Source organism: Zonotrichia albicollis, chromosome 10 (assembly GCF_047830755.1).
Source record: "Zonotrichia albicollis isolate bZonAlb1 chromosome 10, bZonAlb1.hap1, whole genome shotgun sequence".
In the NCBI taxonomy this organism is placed as follows: domain Eukaryota; kingdom Metazoa; phylum Chordata; class Aves; order Passeriformes; family Passerellidae; genus Zonotrichia; species Zonotrichia albicollis.
Window position 1 is genome coordinate 16,915,242 of NC_133828.1, and position 19,372 is coordinate 16,934,613.

Below are 19,372 nucleotides of genomic sequence, written 5' to 3' on the forward strand. Positions count from 1 at the left end.
GGAGTATATATAGAGGCCTCAGGGGTTATAAAAAGCATCAAGGCAAAACTGCCTCCCAAAATACCCCTGAAGATGGAGAGTGCTAGCTGCCTGTGGTCCCACCCTCCCTCATCTCCCAGAGGCTGCAGCAGTGTATTCTGCCGTGACAAAAGCATTCAGGAGCACCAGTTCTGCTGGCACACAAACCCTCTGAGTGTCCCCAGCCACAGCAGCTGGCAGTGCTGTCACTCACAGCTCCTGAGTGCCCCTGCCAGAGGCTCCCTACCTGGGCTGGACCCACCTGGCTCCAGGAGAGCCTGCTCATCCATCAGTGTCTCCTTTGGAGAGCTCTCCCAGCCAGCCCTCACGTGGGCTCCTTGAGGAAGAGGAATGCAACAATCTGGGTACCTTTAAAACACTGTGCGTTTCTAAGGGAAACACTTAACTTGAGATCTGTTCCAGATGCTTCTGTAACTCTATAGTTGTTGTCATGGTGTACAAGGGAAAATAATCTCGGAGCATCCCTCGTGAATTAACTGCTGGCTTAGAGCCTCAACAAAATAACTTTGTTTTCAGAACTGTTTTCAAATATTTACTCGTACCCCTGTACACAACATACTTCACATTTGACTTCAGTCATGTTGGGGATGGAGAGTCAAATGTTTTTGGTTATCTGGGACAATCTCTCCCTCTTCCTTTTTTTTTTTTGTCCCCTTGCATGTGAGTGTATCTGTAATAGTCTATGTTTATTTGTAAGCACAGAAGAGTTTGGAAGTCAGCTAGGTTATTAGACCAAAGATAATTAAGAAAAAAGGCAAAACAAAAAAAAGTGCCTGAATATAAGCTGGGGATGTGTGTAAATGCTTCAGCAGACTAAACTAATGGTAACTTTTTTGCCAGATCCCATTTCTCTCATTTTCCTGGAACTGGATTTTTCTGTCTAGAATTTATATTATGCCATTGATATTTTTGGGACATAAAATACCAAGATTTTTTTGAAACTAATTCACATTGTCACATGAAGTAGAATGTTCAATAGCTTCATTTTTCCTTTCATTAGAATGATGGGACTTTTTGCACAGTGAAAATAATGAGTTATACTTAAAAAAGGAGAAAATTACTTTGTTTCCTTTCTTAAATGCAGTCTGAGAAGTTAGGACAGGTAGAAGCCCTGTCAAAAAGGAGACAAATCCCATTTTATGCACAGTGTATACATGGACCAGAATTTTCATTATGTCTTTCCTGCACTGGCAGCCTGGTACTCTCTTTAAGATCTGGGATTTCAGATTGCAAGTAAGAACAGCTGTTGTTCTTTCATTGGAAGTGTCTCATTGTGTTAAATGGTTGTCTTTTTTTCTTCTTTTTTTTCCTTTAAGCAATTTAGAGCCCACTAGAAAATGCCCATCTGCTCTGCTAGGAGCCTTTGTTGTGATTTTCGATACAGCATCAACAAGGTTGATGTTTAAAGCCTTAAAGAAACACTAGTAAAATTTCAGATATTGTACCACTGTTAACAGCAGATCATTTCCCATTCAATCTCTTTTCACCAGCAGCATTTTGCAAAAGACTTTTATTCAGCTCTGGGTACAGCATGGTTAATGAAGTTTGGGTTATTAAGGATAAACTTTTTCATGTTAGGAATCAGGAAATACAGTCTTAATATTTACAGTCTAGCACACTGAATAATCTTGTACTTATGTTTTGAATAGATAAGAGAGCTGGGACTCGGGGTTTACAAACAAAGGTCTGAACTACAAAGACAGTTTAATTGTGGTCATTTCAGTAAATGAGTTTAAATCTGCATTTTTCTTCCATACAGTTTCCATTTTACATACTGCAGAAATGATTTTTAGTTGCTAAACCTTTTGGAGTTCAAGCTGCAACTGGTCTTAATTACTCCAAGATGATTTTTAGTGAGGATGTAGTGAGGATGAGAACAAATATGTGCAGTTGACATCCTCCTTGAGCATCAGCATTCCAACCAAGGACGTAGATGCAGTAAATTGTTACTGCAAATATCCCACATGGGCTGAATTGGAGCCTCATGTTTGAGCAGTCTGAAGGAGGCTTTTCATTTCTTGCTCTGACCATTCATAGAAATATAATTTTGGACATATGTCCACAGATCTCATTCACAAACTTGAGCAAATGGCATTTAATAGACTAGATAGACATGTTAGCTCAATGTTGTACCTGAGCTAACAAGCTCTCAGGAGCTCAGATAAGCTCCAGTGCCTACTTTGCCCAGGGGTTCATGGCAGGGATTTTATTTGGAAAACAGAGCTGGGAGGCAGAAATTAAGTTGTGTAAGCCTTTTTAACTTCTTAACAAACTACGTGGATTGTTAAGAGAACTTAAGAGTTATTTGCAAAATCCAAAAGGATTCAGTAACACCTCTGAGCAGAGTAGCAGCATAACTATGTAATTACATAGTGTTGACATTGCCTTTCAGATGTTTTCCAGATAAGTGAATTATTTTTATTTGCAGTTCTGTCACTGTTGTCTCTGATAAACTTGTGGGCAGCTGCATTGTAGCCTTTGTGATAGAGCCTGGATTTCAAATCTGGTGATTGGCAACTCAGTTTAGTTTACAAATAGCTCTGAGGATATGGGAATACTCCTATTGCCCTTCTGCATCCAGCTCTGGGCTCCCAGCACAGCAAGGACAGGGACCTGATCATCTCCAGGTGATCAGAGGGATGGAGCACCTCTGCTGTGAGGAAAGGCTGAGAGATTTGGGATTGTTCAGCCTGAGGAAGAGAAGGCTTTGGGGTGACAGGATTACAGCCTTTCTGAAGGGAGCCCACCACAAAGGGGGACAGAGGGACTTTGAGCGAGAGCATGAGGTGACTGGCTTCAGGCTGAGAGTAGGTTTGGGTTGGATATCAGGGAGAAATTCTTTACTGAGAGGGTGGTGAGAGACTGGAACAGTTGCCCAGAGAAGCTGTGGCTGCCCCATCCCTGGAAATGTTCAGGAGCAGGCTGGATGGGGTTTGGAGCAACCTGGTCTAGCAAAGGTGTCCCTGCCCATGGCAGAGGGGTTGGAATAACATGATCTTTAAGGTCCTTTCCAGTCCAGTCCTATGATTCTCTGATTGCATTTCTCCAGTACCATGAGATTAATTTGGTGGAATGCTTGGCATTTTTTCTGCTGGCAAACTGTTGCAGTCTACTGGAGTGTGTTGCATTAATGCATGGCTGACATCTGTTTACCTGCCTCACCAGATAGAGCTATGAAGTCACTCAAAATGTATCTTTTGAGATGTTGTAGCTCTCAGGTATGTGCTGCACACTGGAGTTTAATTGTGCTGGATTATTTCTTTGTAGGTGAGACCTTTTAAAGCATGTCCCTTTCTGTGCAGTAAGTATGTGAAGCTGTGCACCTCACTTTGCTGTTTTTCTCTCCTCGAGTCCTGGAACATGTTTCTTTACTTTAGAATAAAGGAATGAATTATTTTTCTCTCTTGAGTGAGCAAAGTAGAACAAGTTTGTTTGGAAAGCACTGATAGTTCTGCAGTAAAATTATTTGCAGTGAGAGAAGACCCTGCATGAACACATGGTATCAATAAACCCTGCATGGTTCCAAAACTTGACTTGCTGTATCTCTGCTGTCACTGCATCAGGAGGAAATTACTTTTTCTGCCTTCTGACTTCAGGATGCTTCTTAGGGCTGCAGGAAAAAAAGCAGGATTTTCTATTTGCTAAGCAGGAGAGTGTTTTTTTGAGGCAGAGACATGGAACACTATTTGCTGAACATTTTTTCATGTGAAATCGTAAGAGCAGCAGTCTGCCCTTCAGTGCCCCAGGAAAACCCCACAACCAGCACAGCCCTATTGTGAGGGCTGTGAATGAAGAAGTGAGATGAAGAAGTCACTGGAGTTTTGAACAGAGCAAATCAGTGCTCTGCCACTGCCTGGGAACAGCCCACGCTGTAAGTCCCAAAGATACATCCTATTTATAAATAAAAAAGAAAGGAGAAAAGCAATTCATAGTATATTCCTGTCTGTATAGGACTAAGCAAGTTGTGATGATCACTGTTCCTCTAACAGGATTGTAGAGTTTTGTTTAATAAGTATCCAACTTAACCTGTGGTCTGGGCTTGTTATTTCTGAAATAGCTGTGAATAATTTTAAGGACTCCTTTTGAACCACTATCTGTGTTTTAAAAATGAGGAATAATTGGTTTGTATTGTTTCATTTTGATGGAAAACGTATTTTTTGCAGCCAGCTAAGACAAGATGAACTACAGTTTTTTGGGGCATGTTATTCTCATGGTGTAGCAGCATAACCAAGGGATTTCTTGCTCTGCAGAAAAAGATTTCATTTATGTAAAATTTGATCAAAGCTGAACTGAACATGTGTGTCTGGCGAGTGAACTTGCCTGAGTTTCACACACATTCTGTATTAGGTACAGAAACAAATTCATTTTTCTGTGAAAATATTGAGTGTCTCTATATTTCAATGCAGAAAGGGAATGACTGTTTTCTCCTGCTCCCCTTTTCCTCCCTGTCCCAGCAGCCCTTCATTTCCATACATATGCAAAAGCTCAGAGGTGCTATTCAAATCTGCTTCTGCATAGATGAAACAGTGAACTGGGATTTTAAATAATTTTGTGCCCTCTAGTTAAACTCTGACAGAAGCCAGGCATGGCAAATCAGTTTTCTCCTGTCTTCCCTTTTTGTTCAGCTGTCTGACCCCTTGCTGCTCCATTTGAACCAGAAAAGTACAATAAATCCCAAATTTTACAAGCCCAGCCTCAGGGACTGGGAAGCTTCAGAAGGTCTGTGGAGAAAAATGAGGAATTTGCCATCAGCATTTCTGCTGTGCTGTGAAGCTGCTTCTCCCCTGGGGTCTGCAGGCTCCTCCAGTACTTTTGGCAGTTCAGGGAGAAACCTGAAGCTTCTGATGCAGAATTTGGCTACCAGGAAACTTCAGCCTGTAGTTTTGCAGTAAGAACACAGAGTGTAAGGACTTGGCTGGTTTAGGTTGTCATTAAATCAAGCGTGCAATTGCTGATTCATCCTAGCAAATAAACATCTAATTAAATCTGATTTTCGATGAAACAATAGAAAACACTTCCTGTACTTCCCTTCAAGGATATCATAGCCCAATAGAATTGTTTATTTTGTGAACAGAAATGCCTTTTCCCTGAAGAAACCTGAAATCTTTGCAGTGCAGGTGGCAGCAGACTGACTTGGGATAGGTGTGTGGGAGGCCTGTCCGTGTCCATGTCCTCCTGTGTGACTCTGTAGGAGCTGTGTCTGCCTGGGGTAACCCAGCCTGGTGTTTGGGCTCAGGGAGTGTTGGGGTGACAGACTCATCTGGTTGGTGCTGTGGGACTGGGACACACTGGTTCCTGCTGGTCTGAACCCACAGAGTGTCAGTATGATGGAGGAGGTGATGGTTGTGTGCCATCCAGCTGGCTGATGTAATGTCAAGGAAATGGGACTAGCCAAAAGGGAATGCAAGCCAAGCTGGAAAGCAAGGAGGTACTTGCTTCCCTGCCCCACCTCGATTTATGAGTATCTTCACTTCAATGGCATGAACCTGCTCCAAAGAGGAGTTTGCTGTTTCAGTTCCCTTCTTCAGGCCAAGCCAGGAGCACTGTTGGTGTGCAGCTGCAGGTGCTTATTATGGTGGGTGCAGTGGCACTGGCACACGCCAGCTCAGCTTGGTGTGCCCTGAGCACCCACCTCAACCTGGTGCTCCATGGAAAACCTGTCAGGGGGACAGGGATGGGCCTGTGGGCTTGGTTACCTGCAGCACCAGGGCTCTGCCTGCTGCTCCCTGCATTCCTTGGAGGGCCCAGCCTTGGGGCCATGCCCAGGCCACTCTCCCCACTCTCTGCTGGGTGTATTGCACTGCCAGCTGGCAGCACTGAGCTCTGGGATGGGATGTGGCCATGCTTGTCAGGCTTGCTAAAACTCACAGGGAGACTTGATTTTGTAGTCTGGATTGGCAGGTGGTGGCATGGTCATCCTCAGCTGCAGAGATCCTGTTTTGCACTGGTTGAAGGAAAATAAGGCAACAGCTGGGTCGCAGGCTCCTGGTAAAAGGCACTTCTTGTTTTCCATCACGTTAATGTGAGCTCTAACAAGATGTCTTAGATGTTGTTGAAATATGCAGAAAATCAATGGCTGCAGCTTTGGCTTTTCTGTACAGTGCTGGGGAAAGATCACTGTTGGTTTAAAATTTTTTAAATTTTTACTTAGAGTAAAAGGAAGTGACCAAAACTGATAAAACCTCCTTTAGAGTGGAAATATGTGCCATCCTGTGAGAGGGAAAAGGACCAGGTTTTGGTGAGCTGGGAGGCTGTGCAGGCACAGTATTTTGGAAGAAGCATTGTCTGAACCTCTCTGTAGGGAGGTTTTGGAGTTGAATTTCTTTGAACACACCTTAGATCTGCCTCAGTCTGGGAAAGACAAGATTTTCAGCAAAAACTTTTTTCTTTTTGTCCAGACCTCAGCTTATTGGTCTGAGACAAATCTTCTGGTAAACCTGCAGTGTGTATATGAGCATCAGAGGTTATATTATATTCCCAGTCTATCAGAAAATAAATCTCTCTGACTTAATATTAGCCTGTGTACTGAAGTGTCCTACTCATGAAAATTGAGAGGCTTTGTCGTGTTCCCCCCCCCCCCCTTTTTTCTGTCCTTTTCCTTCTGTAAAGGATGGCTGCTTCTTACAAATCCAATGGGCTGATTTGCACAGCTTTGGGCTTTATTCTGCATCTAATAATGTCCCAGTGGCTCATGTGAGTGACAAAGTGGGGAGGCCTGTGCAGGAGGTACCCTTCTGCTGAGTGCGTTACCACACAGTGTTGCTGATAAAACAGGGTCCTGTGCTCACCAGGAAAATAAAAATGGGGGATATGAATAGGAGCAAAGGCTTTCCATCTGTCTTAGCACACCTCTTTATCCTGGTGTTTAAATTTGTTTTATTTTTTCCCCCTGATTGGCATGTTTGAAAGAGCAGCTGCTTGCCTGCGAAGGTCCATCCTAGCTGATGCTCCATCAATTCAGCTGTTACTTTATTCACTCCAGTGGCAGGCTAATCAACCTTTTCTTTTCAAGTGTGTCAAAGCTCTGAACATGAGACAGTTTGTAATTATGGAAAATGGGAGTACACTTTTTATCCTTAGGGCAATTAAGTGATTCTGCACCATGAGCTAATACTATAAATAATCTCTTAGAGTTGTTTTTCCTGAATGGTGAATTTTCCACTGAGCTTCAATGGGTGGGGGAATATATATAGCAAATAGTGATGATTTACAACGTAAAGCCTCAAAGCACTTTATAAAATCATCTTTGACTCTTCCCAGCTCAGGTTGTTAGGCTTTTCATTCTGAAACAAAATATAATTCTGATGCTTTCCCACTGCATGTCATGAGAGAATGAAATAATTTCTTTGCTGTTACCCTGCTATTGAGCACTTCTATGCATTCAGAAAGAGAAGGAAGGAAATTAAATTATGCTTTTAAGTAAACTTGAAGTAATTAAATTATATTTTATGTAAAACTTATATTAAAAGTGCATGCACAATTTATGTATTACTCTATTCTTTCTAGTCTAGCATGGTATACAGTTTTTGATAAGCACTGGCCTTTAGCATCCTGCCAGTGTGTTTAGACAGGTTTGGGCAGAAATGAATCCTGGTACCAGGATTCTGCTTCATGAGGAATTGGAACAGTCAAGAAAATAGGTTTTCCTCATTTCCATAGCCAAGATTAAGCAATAGATGTTCTGAAATGGGGACCCATGATCTCTGAATCAAAGCAACAGCTGGTGAATAAGTGAATTGACTCTATTAGTGCAGGAGAAGAGCAATTTGAGAGAATTTAAAATAGTGTTAATGAGTTACTTTTAATTGAGAATGCTAAGGAAAATGAAAGGAAGCATGAAAATGATACCACAAATAAGTACCAGTATACTGGCAAATACTGATCCTGGTGAGTTTGGCTTGAAGGAAAAAGGTGGTAGAAAAGCTGTGAAGTGAATTTGTGACTTATAAGAATGAGATTATAATGGCTATTATAATTGTGGGTGCAATCTGGAGTGTTCAAATGCTGCACTGGCTGCTTGTTTCAGAGTGAGCAGGGCTCTTCCTGACCCCAAAGACACAGAGATGTTTAACACAATTTAACACAGAGATGCTGTTGAAATGCTGAAAAGTGCCAGAGCCCTTTGGAAGTCTCCCTTGGAAGGCTGTGCTGTTTCCCTTTGTTAACTTTTTGGGTTAGGACTTTGTGACAGATCTGGCCATCTGGAGCTTGTGGCTAGAAAGAAGCAGAGCCCTCTTACTGAGCTAGGTGTGGGCGGCCTTTCGATTTCAAATTGCTTCTATACTTAAGTCTCAGCTAAAAGAGAACTCCAGTAAAGATTTCTGTGTTTGTTGTGGTAAGAGGACGTCATCTTCCTCCAGGAAAACCTAAAAATCAAAGGAGAGCTTATTATAAGGTATGGTAACTGACAGTGCTGACGCACTCATCAGCTAATTGGAAACACATGGTTCATAACTGCTTTTTAAACTATTCTGAAATTTTACTTGGGCTCTGTAATTGGGAGGTGGCTCAAAGAGAGGTATGTGGTTTAAATCCATGGTTGCCAGTGTGGCTTCACAGAGCCATGTCTCTTCATGTTGCTAAAAGGAAAAGGCTAGGATTCTTTGTGGTCTCTAGACCATTAATATGTGTTAAACTTAAATGACCTTAAATTAAATTATTTTTTAAACAAATAGGCAATAGCATGGCATTCTGTCTTTTTTATCAGATAGAGTTTGAACTAAAAGACTCAAAGTTTGTTTTTGTTTGGGTTTTTTGTTACTGAAAAGATTATTAAGGACGTTGATAATAGGAAGGACTGTGAGGTGTAATGTGTCACCAAAGTCAACATGACATCTGAATACATGTATCTTTTTCTTTGAGATAAAGATCTGTGTTCAGACTGACAGAAATGTGCTATTGCTCTTTTGCAGTGCTAGAAAGATAGGTCTTAGCTGTTTAAAAATACTCTTGGTTAATCCTCCTCCAATTGGATTGTTGGAATAGTGGTTGAAACATCAGTGATAGATTTTACAGCACTTCCACCGGGTCACTTTTGATAAGTGCTTATGCAAAGCTTCTTTTGAAATGAGTTGACTTATTTTGTCTTTTGTTTGTAGTAGATGATATTTGATACCCTGGTAGGGTATTATTAGGCTTTGTGGGTTGTGCAAATTCAAGAAAATGGCAGGAAATCTCTGACTAGATTGGATTAAACCAGAACTAGATGAAATCCCCCTCTCTCCTCCAACTTCAGAAACCTCATTGCAATATTAGGCTCTCAGTTTTTCTGTGGAGGAAGGAGAGAAAGCATGATTTGGTGTCTTTCACTATGCAGTGCAGGCAGAGTTAATAAATACATCAAGCAGTAAAATACATTTTGACAGGGGCTGTTGAGAAACTTAAATTCAGTATATTAGAAAAGATGAATGGGTACTAAGCTGATTAACTCGTAACTCAGTCTATCAACAGAGAATACTTCCTCTGTGCTTGATGCTGATTTCATTTTCCAGTGTGAAACTGCTGCCAAGAAAATAGTTTCAAAAGTGAAAAACTAGTTGATGGCCAAGATTGTTTGAAGGACAAGAGGCACAGAATGAGCCATGCAGTCTGTAAATTTGAAAAGTGTCTCAGAGTCTTATCTTCTTGCTGAAAGACAGTTTCCCTCAAGTCAAACCTGTGGAAATCACGGCAGTATTGTTAAAGCTTGTCTCATGTTGCCCATGAATGCTCAGGGAAGTTTATTTCTTTCATCTGCATCCTGTTGCTTTTAATATTTTTTTTCTCAAAAAGGATGGTAATCTGTGCTGGAATAAGCTTTTCTGAGTGCTGTTGTACTTTTTTGCAAGTATATCTGCAGCAACATTCAACAAATATTATTAATTTCCTAAATAGGTCCTGTAACAGAGTCTGGTAAAGTGTTACTGCTACTGTAGTTTGGATTCCAAACAGTGAAATGGGTGCCAGAAATTGTGTCATGGTCTCTCAGCAGCAGCAGTAGAATATTTTATATTTTTCTTGCTAGCTCTCCAGCATGTTGGCCACTTCACAATGCGACTTTGTTGTAATGCTAAAAACATTACAGCCTGCTACTCTCTTGTAAACACATTTTCACCTCCAGCTGAACTACTGAGTTCAAATGCTTCAGTCAGCGCAGCAGCATTAAGGTTTGAGCACAGATTTCAGCCCTGCTCGGGTTGGATGGGATGTGCATCAAAAGGAGTCAATGACCTTTGATCACGGGTGTTAAGGGGATGGTCCAGCCATCTATGCAGAGAGGAGAATTGTCATTGAGTGCCTTGGACAAAACGGGCTGGGGAAAAGCAGGGAGAGAGGTGGAGCCCTGGGTGGGTTACTGAGCTGGGCAGGCAGATTGCTGCAGGAGAGAAGATGGGAGGGACACAAAAAGTGGGAAACCATGGCCTGAGCATCCCTGGCAGGCCCTGGAGAGGGAGGAGAAGGTGTCAGTGCTCAGGAGCAAAGGAGCTGTGAGCTGTTTCAGTTCCCCATTTTCCACATCTTTCAGAATGCCCTCACTTGGTTGCCTGGGTCTCTTGCAGAGAGTGGCTGGGCTGGTAACATGATGTGACCATAAAGCCAAACAAAACCAAAACGCAAATAAGCAAATGTGAGGTGAGTCTAATACAGGTGAGGGATGAGGAAGTAGAAAAAATGGTGTTGCGCATGCACCTGATGGTAAATTGGAGATAACTTGTCATGATCTTCATAAACTTTTTGGGAAGGGAAGCCTGCAGCTAAGGGACAGTGGTGGCAATAAGTATTTTATATTTACATTTATATAATATATAATATTTATACCATATTTATATAATTATTTATATAAATAGTATTTATATAAGTATTATTTATAAATTATATATTAATATATAATAGTTATACAATTACTATAATATATAATTATTATAATGGAAATTATATTTTTTATAATTTATATATAATTATATTTTTATATATTTGTCTTTTTATATATTTATATATAATTAATATATATTTATATATAGAACATATACAATTCATATATATTTATTATTATTTATATATATTTACACTTATAAACATATAAATATATAAATATAAATATATAAATATAAATATATAAATATAAATATACTTATAAATATATAAATGAATATATTTATACTTATAAACAAGATTTTTTTATGACTGATTTTAGTAGATGTAGGTTTAATATTTGAAGCTTTCAAACTGCAGCAGTAGGAGCCTGTAGACAAGGCCATGAGTGGCTCTCACTGCCTGCATTGTGTTGTTCCTGCTTCCCATCACTGGTGTCATGACAAAGAGCTTGCTCTTCTATAAAGGAGCCTGTGAAAAAAACACTCTATAGCTGTGCTGTCCAAAACAAACACTTGATCTGTTTGCTGTTATCAGCTGAATGTGAAACTCCTAAACTGTTGTAGAATAAAGAATCAAGTCTCCAAAAAGTGCACTGAACCTGCAATGATTCTGCATCTTATGTTGACCTGAGAGTTCATTTCTGTTTTCCATACATGGTTTGTTTGCTGTAAACAATATCTACTTTTGGAGATATATAAACACTAAATATTTTACTAGATGCAGTAATCTAACAAAGGTCTTGGTCTGTTGAACAGCTGTTTAGTTCATGTAAAAATATGCTGTGTTTGGACATAATTTTTTTTTTTATTTTGGATTATGCATTTGTGCCTTTTTATTTGTATTTTGCTTTTATGTCCTTTTTTCAGATAGTATTTGTTTAAGTTTTTCCAAGTGGAAAATGCTTAGTTTCCAGAGTACTTCATTCCATTAATTGAAAAATGCAGTTGAAAGAAAAAACTTTGTTCTGCCTCAAAATTGCTACTAAAGAGAACTAAATATAAGTAAACCATCTGCACTTCTCCAAAGTATATGTTGCTGCATGGCAGCAGAGCACATCTGGATTCAAATTGCAGCCCAGGAGGTACAGGGTCATGATATTCTGAGCCTCCAGGAAAAGACATTTTTGGTACAGGAAATCTGTTGGTTCTTGTTATATTCTTTAGGCTACCTACATGGCATCACACTTACTGGGATAAGAACAGAGTTAGTGGGAAATAATTCTGCGTATTCATGCACAAGTCCAGCTCTACCCAAAGGCTTAAAATGCTCAGTGTTTTATAAAGTGAGATTTCTTCTTGCTGAGTAGAAATTGTGGTTTATGGTGTAATTATTACTCAGGGTTCTCCTCTTTCCTTTATCTTAGAGTCATCTTCAAACAAACCATGCCCTGATGTTGTATTGACATTTTTTCAGTGGAGAATATGACATTTTGTTCAATGAAGAAAGATAGCTGCACTTCCCTAAAACTCTGTTATTTTGTTTTGACTTTTCTGTCTTTAGGAAAACTTCGAGATTATCTTTGCTTGTTCCTAAAGGTGGTCTAAAGTAAGGCTGTGAGAAAAAGTATCCATTTTGCTTCTGAGTGTCTTTATATTCTGAAAAGTGAATGTTTCACTACTTATGGAACATCCCTACTTATGGAACATTAGCACTTGGAGAGTTTTGGGTTTTTGTTTTTTTTTCTTCCTGAGTGTGTGAAGGACAGCTTGTAATTATTATCAGTATTTGGTAGTTTGGTGGTTTTTTTTCCTAATTCTCACTTGGCTCTTTCTTTCTTTGCAGCTTTGCTCTGTCTGATGAAGCCTACAGGTCTTTAAGGGACCAGGACAAAGACCAATGCATCCTTATCACAGGAGAGAGTGGAGCTGGGAAAACAGGTAAGGAACATTTAGGATCTGATTAAAAACCATTTCAGGGCTGTTCAGAGCCTTGAAGAGGGAAGCTGGAGTCAGTAAGAGTTGAGAGATGTCAGTAATTCTCTGTGTCTGCCCACTGCAGAAAGTGAGTGCTGCCACACTTGTGGCTGCAGCTGTGAATTCACATAAAATAATGTTTTTTCACACTGTCACCACATTGAAATCCCATGTCATGTTAGTTCAATGTCCTCATCAGTATCCAGTTTTACCAAAGTCATGCTGACTTGTCAGAGAGTATTGCAAGGGCCAGAAAATGTTTAGGCTGTCCTGGTGAGAAACCTGAAGAAATGGAAAACTGAATGCTCTGAGTTTTCTAGACTTGATACTTCCACTTGTCTCTCAATTAACACATGCCTTTAAAACCTGGATTATACTATTTATCTAAGGAAAAGAAATAACTGTAGCTGATTACTTTGGAAATTTTATCAGCCCTTTGCACACTGTGCTCAGCTGCAGTGTTAAGATTGGCTTGTGTGCCAGAACACTGAGTTTCTTAGGCAAGGCTGAAATTTCCTTGAAAATGACTGCTGGTTATAAACTGGAAGATTAGAAACCAAGAGAGGATTGCATAACTGCAGTGCATTTTAGGTAGACCTTAAAAAAGAAAGAAGCAGGTTATTTTTAAAGATAGCAATTTAAAACAGAGGTGACTTGCAAAAGAGACAGTGGGTAGGAAGGCATGCATCTGTTTCCAAGTGATTTGGGAGATTTTTCCTTTGCATCTGAGAATATGTGGGGATTTATGGCTTATTCTGAGCAAGACTCTAAGTAGGTCTCAAGAAGTTGCTTTCCAAGACTTTGGAAGCATCTAAAAGTATATCAAGTGTAATCATCATCTTTAGTGCTCTTAGATTAGTGGCCCCCAATTAACAAGTCTTGAAATCTTGTAATATAATCCTTATTTACAGTTCAATGACAGGAATGTTCAGTAGAATTGTAGTTTAAAAACCTCAATTTCTTATTAATATGGCTCTTTGAAGTTCCATCTAGAAGCTCAGACTTTAGCAAAGAGTCCTGGACTGGTGGTATTTAATGCCTTGGCTTCTTCACAAATTGTGAATTATCAAGCATCCCGTACAACTGAGGCATACATATTATTGATTTATTCATTTGAAAGGTGAATCAGAAGTTGAGTAGTTGAACTTATATTTGTAAATAGTAGATTTAGATTTGTATAAAAATTTTGAGGCTTCTGTAGATTTTGTAGCCATATGGGAAGCAATATTAATTATTCCTATTTTATAAAGTTAAGTAGAAAATAGGGAGTGGAGAGGGTAGGAAGTTCCTGGAGTTAAGGAAACAAACTTCTTACTACAGGTACACTATGTAACTGTGTTTTAAATTTTTGGTAGCCAGAACATTTGACATTTTTGCTCTGGAAGAACTGAAACTGAGCTGTCATCAGTTGAATCTTTTTATTTGATTCCAATTTTGTCCTTGTTTCTCTGCATGTTTTTAATGTTAACTGATAGTTACATTGGGCAAGAAAACATGGTGCATCACCAGAATAAGGGTGTATTTAAATGTTTTGAAATGTTAGGGTGATAACTCCCTTCCTGATGTCTTTCTTGGGGCAAACAGTTGCGAATAAGAGAAAAGGCTTTTATTTTCTTTTGCTGATACTCAAAGGCTGTATTGAAGTCATTGTGTGTAAACTATTATAATAGCTTTTTTGCTGCTTCAGCGCATGTTTCTCTCAGTGATTGAGTGCCTGTGCTTAAAGATGTTGACTGTTTTAGGAAATATTTCAAATTAAATAATTGGGTAATTCCAAGCTCTGAAGGGAACAGAGTAAAAAATGAGAGCTGGGATTGAGGCACAAATAGAGGAGATGGGGGCCTCCTGAGCACACCTAAAGTTTGTGCTCCCTGATTGCTTCCTGTGTGGCAGGTTTGCTCATTTTCCTCTACACATGGAATAGTAATATAATGCCAACAAACAAATTTGGTTAAACAGGAAAAATCAAAATCCAAGGGATAACGTCTCATCTGTCAGTTCTTTCCTGAAATGAGACACTTAAATTTGTAACAGATCTCTGAAGATCTGTTACAAATATAATAATTTTTTTTTTTTACCACAGTCTGGAATTGATAGGGTTTCCAGCTGTTAGTAATTGCATTATATATCAGCTTATATTGCTTGAAAGTTCACTATCTTGTATTGTAGTAACCATCACAGACTCTCTGTATAAACCAAATCATTTTCCAGCTGCTTTTGCCTGACCAGCAATAACAGAAGGGTTGGATGGATTATCTAATCCTTGTTTCTGTCATGGGTGATTGACACCCATATGAACCCAGCTTTGAAAATCCGAAAATTGTTCCAAACTTTCTTAAAAGCAACTCCAAACTAGTTTTATTGTTTAAATGAATGCTTCACTTTTTCTGTTGGTTTTCCTTTCAGATAGACTGGAGCATGTTAGGTGATGTTGCAGTTACTCAGCTGCTTGTAGAGCAGAGCTGTAATTACATGTGTATAAGTGTTGTATTTTGCACTTGTTGTGTATCTGCTGATATAAACTGATTGAATTTTGTGTCTTGAAACTGCCTGGGCCTGTTTATTTTCAGGCTAGATTAAAACATGTCCAATGTGTCAGCAGGGGATTATGTTCTTCCCTTGAAGAATGCCTCTTACTGAGGCTGAAAAGGAGCAGGTAATGTGCTGTATCCAGTGTTGGCTTTTTTTAAGCTTGGGTAGAGGCTCTAGGTGTTTAAATCAAGAAAATTGCTGATATAATGGCATGGGTCTCAGAGCAGGGTGTGCTCCTTCTGCATTTCCAGATGGTACAACAGTGCAGGAGAAAACTGAAATGAATGTGCTCACAGTTCCTGTCTGGCATTGAGAAAATGTGATGGAGATTTAGTCTGCAAAGTCACATCACAGCCTTTTTGCCAATGCTTATCACTGTTTTATTTGGCTCTCCCCCACAGAGGCAAGCAAACTTGTCATGTCATATGTAGCTGCTGTGTGTGGAAAAGGGGCAGAGGTTAATCAAGTAAAAGAACAACTTTTGCAGTCAAATCCAGTCCTTGAAGGTAAGAATCTCACTGAGTACGTGCCAGCATATTACTTGTGTGTGCATTGGTGTTCCTGAGCTGGTTTGGAAAACTGTGTCTGGTGATGTTTCATTGTTGTTTGGTGTCCAAAACCATAGGAGATGCTTTATGTGAATACATCTGTAGGGCTTTATTCAGAAGAAAATGGTTTCCCTCATTTAGGAAGAGCTCAGGAAGTTAGGTCATGCTTCCCAACCTCCTCCTGCTGCTCTCAGAGAGGCTTACCCTTTCTCAACCCTGCCTTGATGATGCCTGTCTGTATCAAAAGACTTGACTTCACTTCAGTCCCTCTGATTCATTTCCTTCCAAATCATATTTTTATAGTCTCTAGTAAACAAACAAGCTCTGTAAGGCATTAGTTCTCTTTTAGTAAAAAAAAAAAAGGGTGAAGGAATGGATGTTGGAAAAAAACTAAGCCAATCCATATGCATGCCTGTTGTTCCCTGAAACTTATTGTTTCTTGGGTCTGGTGATTGTTGGCCTGCTCTTCCTGACAGCTGCCATTCCTGCTCTCCCATGAAGGCTTTTATTTTTTTAATTAGCGATTTTAATTTAAAGATGTTGGCTACCAGAAACAGAATAATTTTTTTTTAAATCCTGGAGATAGGATATATGATCCTCAAAGCTTGCAGTTCTCTCCCATTGTCTAATAATTGCCTTCAGAAGTTCCTGGGTTGGCACTGACTTATTTAGATCTATTGTGTCCATTCCTGGCTCAGTCTTACCCAGAATTTTCAAAGCTGTTGCGGTGCTGAGACAAAGTCAGTTGTCAAAAAATAATTTTGGATTTTGGCCAGATCATATGTGGTGTTTGTAAAGACTGTTGAGTGTAAAGATTATGTTTATTGCCTTGCTTATAGGTGATGAATTGGAACCTGTAGGGGGCAAGGACTCTGCAAGTGAAAACAGAGGGAAAAGTAAAAAAAAAAACAATAAAAGGAAAGGGAGTGCAAGAAATTGGGCAGAGAGCAGTGGGGAACTGAATGGTTAAAACATGGTCTTTGTACACAAACCAGAAATTGTAAGCAAAGACTTGTAAAGAAAGGATGAAATGTTAACATTTAAGAATAATAGAAGTGCTGGATAAGCCTTTCTTTGATGATCAGCTGTGTTCCCCTTCAAGCTGAATGGGGGGATTGCAGCCCTGCATTGTTTTGGGTTCACAGAGAAGAGCTGTGTTGTTTTATCACTGTTCTGGAAGCAGATTTCAGATCCAGACAGAAATGGCATGGTGGGTACTGAGGCTTTTCTTGCCAAAGCTAGATTGTTCCCCAGGGACTGCCAAATGAGTTTGATTTCTTGTTGGTTTGTGAAGCTTTGTTTTAATGCAAGAGGAATCAGCTGAGCTTACTGAAGATTGCCTTATCATTTTATGATGATAAATGATGATTGCCTTATCATTTCAAGGTACTATTTGTTCTACTTGATGGGCTGGTAATGCCTGTTGAGCTGTTTTGGATGGCTGGACACAGGGTTATTCTGTAAGGAATAAACACTGAGCAAGCCTGGCTGCTTATATATGTTTTAGAAAGAAATTGGGCATTTGTGGTGAGATTTATTTTTCTTTGGTTATGTAGTTCTGTTTCAGTCAAACTGCGATGCAAGAAAATGACATAAATGTTACATATGCATAATTTATCTTATGGGATTATTTTTATTAAACTACAGTTGCTACTGTAAATTAACTTTTAGAAACAATGAACTTTAGGGAAAACCAAGGAATGTGCCTCATGCTTTATAATGGAACATTTGTGCTTGGCTCCATGCAGTTATAAATGACTTTACTGTTCAGCACAGTGTTTAAGAAAATGCAGCTCAGAGATTTGGTTGTTGAAAAGATGATTTATTGCAGGGCATAAAGATTTAAAAACAATTCTTTCACTTATCCTGGCCTTTAGGATCAACAAACTTTTCATTTTGGCTCTAGTTCTTTGGTCAAGAATAAGTCTAGTCATGCAAGTGTGTGGAAGCCTTAAGGCATGTCTTTATTTCTGTCCAAAAAACATTGACTTGACTTGATCTTCGAGTATATATATGCTATGTAAATAAATACTGGGATAAAGTCTCTTGTTGGAAGTAGGAGTGCTGTACCTAATGATGGAGGGGACACTCCTGCTTGGCTCCATGTGCTTGGACAATGTGGGAATTTGCGAGCTTGAATTGTCCTCCTGCCTGAGTTCTTGTCATGCCCATGCTCTGAGATGGTGGCTGTCCATCTGAATGTCACCCTGGGCAGTCCTTTCTCAGAGAATTTCCATTGTCATTAAACTTGAGCTAAAGAAATTTAAACTAAACTAATCAGAAAGCTAGTTTAGGTCAGGCTGAAGACAAATTTTCATTGTGAACTGATTTCAGCTGAATAGTATTCAGCTTGGGATAGGATTAATGAGTTGAAATGATGTAAATAAATCCATTTCAAAGCACTGATTAAACTGTCCTATGCAAACAATTTTTAAGTGTCATTCTGTAATTTCCTCACTTCTGGCCTCCAGCTTTTAATGTATTCTGGGACCTAGGATTCATTTTTCTCTGAAATGAAGAAGAAGAAGTATTTTGTCTATTTAAAGTTATTTGGATAATAAAATTATGAATTTGTTGATTCAAACCCCAAAGACATATGCTTCATATGGGTACAGTTTTGTTTTGGAGCCATTTCCTCTTGTATGTTTTTCTTTAGCTTTTTTAAACAAGGGAAGTGTTGAGACAAAACCTCTTTAGACCTCTATAGATTTTTGGTATTTGTGATCATGTCTGTCACACTCTGTCCCCAGGGACTGATGCCCATACAATGAGCAGGACATTGTTTCTCTGAAGTCTGTAATTTCTTTAAATATACAAGCAGACCTAGATATTGTAGCATTTAAATATTTCTTTTTTTAGTGATAGATTTGCTTGTTGTATTTGTTTTCTCTCTTTCTCCAGCTTTTGGAAATGCCAAAACTATGCGGAATGACAACTCCTCTAGATTTGTAAGTATTTCCTTCAGTCATTTTGAAGGAGTGTGCTTTGCTGTTGGCTATTTCTGTTTTACCCATGTATCAACCATCAAGGCATCCATAAAGAGGGAAGGAATAATTTTGGGAGCTTTCTTGTAGCTGTCTGGAGACTGTTTGAAGAAGGTGAACACCCACAGCAACAGTCAGTATTTAATTTGTACACAGGAGCATGTTCTCCTTCCCTCGTGTGTTAGTAGGGCACTGTTAGTGATGCCTCTTCAAAGATGTTTCACCTCCTTGCCAGAAATCTTGTTGGTTTCTGATATGGGCATAGGGCTCAATTGAATATCAAAGCAGAGGCTAAAAAAGAAAAACAAAATTAGGATGTGGCAGCCTGTGACCGGATGAAAACATAATTACAGAGCAGCTGGATTCTTTAATTTTCTGGCACTGGTGGTTTTAGTGTCAGAGACCATGTGTCCTGCAACTGGTCTGCTTAGCAAGTAGATCTTTCCATGTGATGTTGTTTTCTATTCATATGTATATTTTTTGGGGTTAAAATGACTACTTT

At 39.3% G+C, this 19,372-nt stretch overlaps 1 protein-coding gene across 5 annotated transcripts in view; it reads left to right on the forward strand.

Annotated features, from left to right (window-relative positions):
* The window catches only part of MYO1B (myosin IB), a 105,513-nt gene that overhangs the window by 34,065 nt on the left and 52,076 nt on the right, over window positions 1-19,372 (forward strand). For all 5 annotated transcript variants that reach the window (XM_074548200.1, XM_014271132.3, XM_014271133.3 and 2 more), the window contains exons 4-6: window positions 12,676-12,770; window positions 15,740-15,844; window positions 18,788-18,834. In XM_074548200.1, coding sequence (XP_074404301.1) covers window positions 12,676-12,770; window positions 15,740-15,844; window positions 18,788-18,834 — 247 coding nt within the window. The remainder of the gene's footprint in view (window positions 1-12,675; window positions 12,771-15,739; window positions 15,845-18,787; window positions 18,835-19,372) is intronic.